Consider the following 4,568-nt stretch of genomic DNA (forward strand, 5'->3'; position numbering starts at 1 on the left):
GAGATGGTGGAGGATTTTGCTGGAGCTCTGTGGGAGATGGTGGAGGATTTTGCTGGAGCTCTGTGGGAGATGGTGGAGGATTTTTCTGGAGCGCTGTGGAATCAGGCCAGGATGGTGCAGGATCTTGGAGCTCTTTGAGCATTTGTAAGGAATTTGGTTGAAGCTCCATGGAAACAAGTTGAGATGGGAGCTCTTTGGGAGATGGTGGAGGGCTTTGCTGCAGCTCTGTGGAAAGAGGGTGAGATGTTGTAGGACTGTCTGGGAGTTCTTTGGGAGACGGTGCAGAAAATTGTTGGTGTTCTACAGGAGTAGGCGAGGAACTTTGTTGGAGCTCCATGGGAGATGATGCAGGACTTTGCTGGAGGTCCTTGAGAACAGGGCTAGATGGTAAAGAACTCTTCAGAAGGAGTTCAGCAGAAGGAGGGAGCTCTGTAAGAGCTAGTGAGGAACTTTGCTGGACTGCCACAGGATACGGGTGAGATGGTGGAGGACTTTGTTGGAGCTCTGTGGGATCAGTCTGACATTGTGAAGGGCTTTGTTCCAACTCCATGCTCCATCCACTTTGTGGGAGAACTTTGGGAGTTTCTAGGAGTTTGGCAGAAACCGGGTGACATAAAAGACTTTCTTGGAGTTCTGTGGACTTTGGGAGAGTTGGTGGAGGACTCTGTTGAAGCGTGGCTTCAGGCTGAGATGATACAGAACTTCCTTGGAGCTCTGTGGACTCAGGGAGAACTGGCAGAGAACTCTGTTGTGTCTCCATACCCTCAGAATGAGACGATAGAGGACTCTGTTGGGGTTCACTGGCTTCAGGGTGAGATGTTGTAGAACTCTGTTGGAGCCCTGTAGACTGAGGAAGAACTGACAGTGGATTATTCAGGAGCTCCTGGGAGTCGGTGTGAGATGACGTAAGACTTGGTGGTGATGGTGCACTGAGGGACTTTGTTGTTCTCTGTGGCGGCTCCTCAGGGACGAGTTGACCAACAGGACTGGCCGGTGGAGCCTCTGTGCACGTTGAGACCGACGGCTGTGGAATGCTACTGGGTGGAGTCTGTGAGGGGCTAAGGGCAGCAGCTGATGCCAATGTGGGACTGTGTGGGTTTGGCTCCTCCTGTTGAGGTCTGCACGTGGAGCAGATGTACACTTTGGACCCCACCTTGCTCTCCCCGGCCTGGATGATGCAGTCTGCATGGACAAACCTGCAAAACAAAATAGTTTTGTTGTTTTCTCTTCATCACTGTCAAAATAAAAGCATATTTTAATAAAAGCTAACACCAGTGGTTTTAAACCTTTGGGACAGCCCGCCACAGAGGCCCACAGAGGCTGTGCAGTGAGGGCACAAAAGTAACTGAAGTTCATATATGAGAACCAGAGAACCACTGGATTCCTCTTTCACAATAAAAGCCATGTAAGTTCTCTTCAGTTCAGGGATTTTATTGTGAAGCAGCCTCAGTGAAACAGATGGTGCTTGTGTACCTATAGCAGCAGACACAGGTCACGCACTCCTGTGGTGTGTAGAGGTCGGGGGTGTGGCCACAGAGAAGGCAGGGCAATGCTGGGTCACACGACTCGCACAGAAACAGGTGATTGGCCCACTGGCCTGATGACCTGACACCACAGCGGCAGCAGACTCTGCAGTTCTGGAGAAGATGAGGGGTGGGAGGGGTTTGTGAGGGTCATCCAAAGTTCAACACACAGCAGTGTGTGTACGTGTGTGTTTATCTCACCTTGCAGCTCCAGCCGGTGCTCGGCGTGTGATCCAGAGGTGGTGTGAGACAGTGTGTGTGGTAGGCTTTATCGCAGCGCTGACACACCAATAACGCAGCTTCATCGCCTTGCAGCCTGACACACAGAGAGCACAGGTGGAGGTTCACACTGAGGACACGCACTCTTTACTCCATCTTCAAATACCTGCTCACCCCAGTCAATAACTCTGCATGTGTGTTACCTGCAGCTCTGACACACGCGACACTGAGGACACTGCCAGCCGGCCCGGCAGAAAGGGGAGGGGGCCACAGAGGGGTCCACGCAGCTGCCATGGTAACGGTTACCACAACAACAGCACATTAACAGGCTGCCAAGCTCACCGCCGCCAGAGCACAGAGAACAGGGTGGCGAGGACCCTGAGGAGACATGATCACGTCACGTTATGACATCACAACCTCACACCCGCTTCAGTCGGCGCCTCTTACCTGCGTGTGCGTGCCTTGTACACAGTGTGCGCCTCTGGTTCCAGTCCAGGTGGGCTCCGGCAGCAGCAGCGCAGGGGAAGTGGTAGCACCGCCCACAGTCCATCTCCTGACAACGCAGCGAAGCTCCGAGCTGCCGGCAGAACGCGCACACCTGGACAGGTGAGAGATAGATGGGGTTTTGGGAGGAAGCTGTGGGTAAACCTTTGTATTCTCCTATTTTATTTTAGTCTGGCTCACAGACCCAGGAACCGAGCGCTTCAGCTGATGCACAGTATTCATCTACCTGAGCTACACAAGGAGGAGGGGCTACTGACCAGACGCCGTGAAAACCCACCTGTGTGCTTCCTGTGTCGATGGCTTTGTCCACGTAGAGCAGTGATTGTCCCTCGCCTCGACACACCCCCTCTGACCAAGTGGCACACTGCAGGTGAGCACAGCACTGACCTGTACACGCACACACACACACAGGAGGTTTAACACACACACACACACACACACACACACACACAGAGAACAGGATGCGGAAGAGGAGGAGGAGGTACCTGTGGGGTCAAACAGTGATTGGACGTTGATGTCATGAGGAAGGCCGATGGGTCCAAGCTGCTTAAGGAACTCTGAGGAAGACTCTGAAACAGCAGCACACAGTGAACAGTCAAACATCAACAACAGCGATCAGGTTGGAACTGTTTCAGTGAACGGGGAGTACTCACCACACTGTTCTGGACTGCAGCACCTGTGCGCACACACACACACACACACACAGGTTAGCTCGTGACTGTGGTGTCTCTGGAAGGAGAGGGGAAAGAGGAAGTGATGTCACTTACGTGGCCGGGGCTTGGCTGCCGCGGTAGCAGTGGTCGTGGCAGTCGTTGTCTCGGTCGGAGGAGGCGCGGCGATTGAGGATGTGGAGCGGGATGTAGCCGGGCGTCGGGCCGAACACCACCAGCCGGCCCTGGCCCAGAGGAGGCTCGTCGCCGTGGTAACAGAAGGCACACTGCTTCAGCCTGGGGAGAAAAAAACGATGCGTTCAGGAGGTGAGGCGTCACCTGACAGATGACACGGACATTTATCTGCTTCAATCAGGTTCATCACAAAGTCACGTCAGATCTGACTGGAGACATTAAATCTGGAGTCTTTCAAAACAAAAGCCTCCCCGGTTTGCCTGCTGAGTGCCGTTGTGGGTGTGCAGGGCGGTCCACAAGCACTCACCTTTTTTTGGTGTGTCCCAGGCTGGGGGTGGGCGAGCCCCCGGAGTCCTCCGACAGAGACCGCTGGAACAGCGGGGACAGCGAGTCCTCGTCCTCCAACCGCAGACAGGGGGACACTGGAGGACTGGAGCGGGGACTGACGGCCGGACTCTGCTCCACGGGGCCGGCCCCGTCCTCCTCTACTTCTATGGGAACCAGGCTGCAGTCCACATCCGTAGGGGTGGGGCTGTGACTCGGACTGGGCCGGTCTTCCTCCACAGGATCAGGAACAGGATCAAGATGATGGGATTGGGATGGAGGGCTGGAGGGGGGGAGAAGAGGGCTAGAGGCTAGGGGCGGAGCCTCTGAGTGGAGTCTGTCCTCCACCTCCCCCTCCTCAGCACTGGGAGCCAGCTCAGGGTCGGGGGGCACCGGTCCTGGATCCGGGTCAGGATCAGGATCTGGACTGGGCTCGTCCTGGGCAGGTTCAGAGCTTGTTTTGGATTTTCTCCTGGAGGTGGAGCGCTGCCGCCGTGTGGTCTGAGCCTTCACCTCTGTGGACACGCACACACACACACAGTCACAAACGTATGCAGGACACAAGAGGTGCATTGTGGGTAACATAGGCACCATCACACGTTCTTAATCTCCAGCATGACACCATGTTTTACGTCAGAGTGGGTGAACAGCACTGGTGGAGGTGTAGATGCCCTCGTGTGGGCGTACCTGAGCAGGTGAGGTTCAGGCTACGTCTGCACGTACACGACGTTTTCGATCACTGAAAACTTTTTAAAAACTCTGTTTTTGTGTTTACATGTGGACGAGGAAAACAGAGATTACTTACGCAACGTCAAATGTTTGCATCTTTTTTGACGTCATGCAGTGCGCCACGTTATTGTTTACATGAGACGAATTTCTACAACGGTGGATAGAAACAAAACGCTGCCGTTAATCTGACTGTCTGCAGTTTTTACACACTCACACAAACACAGAGGCGTCAGAGTGAACTCCTCCACCCAACACAGACGCTCTCTCAGCCCAAATCCTGACATCGGTTTTGATTAAATTTAAATGTTTTAAATTAGAACGTATGTGTGCTTTCTGTTCAATCCTGAGTTGTGAGTCTACACCAGCTAAAATACTGTTTTTTAGAGGTGGGAATCACCATACATCCCACGATACGATATTATTG

At 53.6% G+C, this 4,568-nt stretch overlaps 1 protein-coding gene across 1 annotated transcript in view; it reads right to left on the bottom strand.

Moving 5' to 3' along the window:
• The window catches only part of LOC102213653 (histone-lysine N-methyltransferase 2D-like), a 12,548-nt gene extending 8,308 nt beyond the window's left edge, over window positions 1-4,240 (bottom strand). The window contains exons 1-12 of the mRNA XM_013908044.1: window positions 4,221-4,240; window positions 4,103-4,128; window positions 3,399-3,930; window positions 3,014-3,193; window positions 2,900-2,922; window positions 2,732-2,815; window positions 2,524-2,633; window positions 2,190-2,340; window positions 1,946-2,120; window positions 1,725-1,839; window positions 1,474-1,637; window positions 16-1,196 (exon numbers count right to left, since the gene is read on the bottom strand). Of these exons, the coding sequence (XP_013763498.1) occupies window positions 16-1,196; window positions 1,474-1,637; window positions 1,725-1,839; window positions 1,946-2,120; window positions 2,190-2,340; window positions 2,524-2,633; window positions 2,732-2,815; window positions 2,900-2,922; window positions 3,014-3,193; window positions 3,399-3,930; window positions 4,103-4,128; window positions 4,221-4,240 (2,761 nt within the window). The remainder of the gene's footprint in view (window positions 1-15; window positions 1,197-1,473; window positions 1,638-1,724; window positions 1,840-1,945; window positions 2,121-2,189; window positions 2,341-2,523; window positions 2,634-2,731; window positions 2,816-2,899; window positions 2,923-3,013; window positions 3,194-3,398; window positions 3,931-4,102; window positions 4,129-4,220) is intronic.
• Between the last annotated feature and the right edge of the window lie 328 nt (window positions 4,241-4,568).

Source organism: Pundamilia nyererei, unplaced genomic scaffold (genome assembly GCF_000239375.1).
Source record: "Pundamilia nyererei isolate P.nyererei 1_Seehausen unplaced genomic scaffold, PunNye1.0 scaffold00922, whole genome shotgun sequence".
NCBI lineage: Eukaryota > Metazoa > Chordata > Actinopteri > Cichliformes > Cichlidae > Pundamilia > Pundamilia nyererei.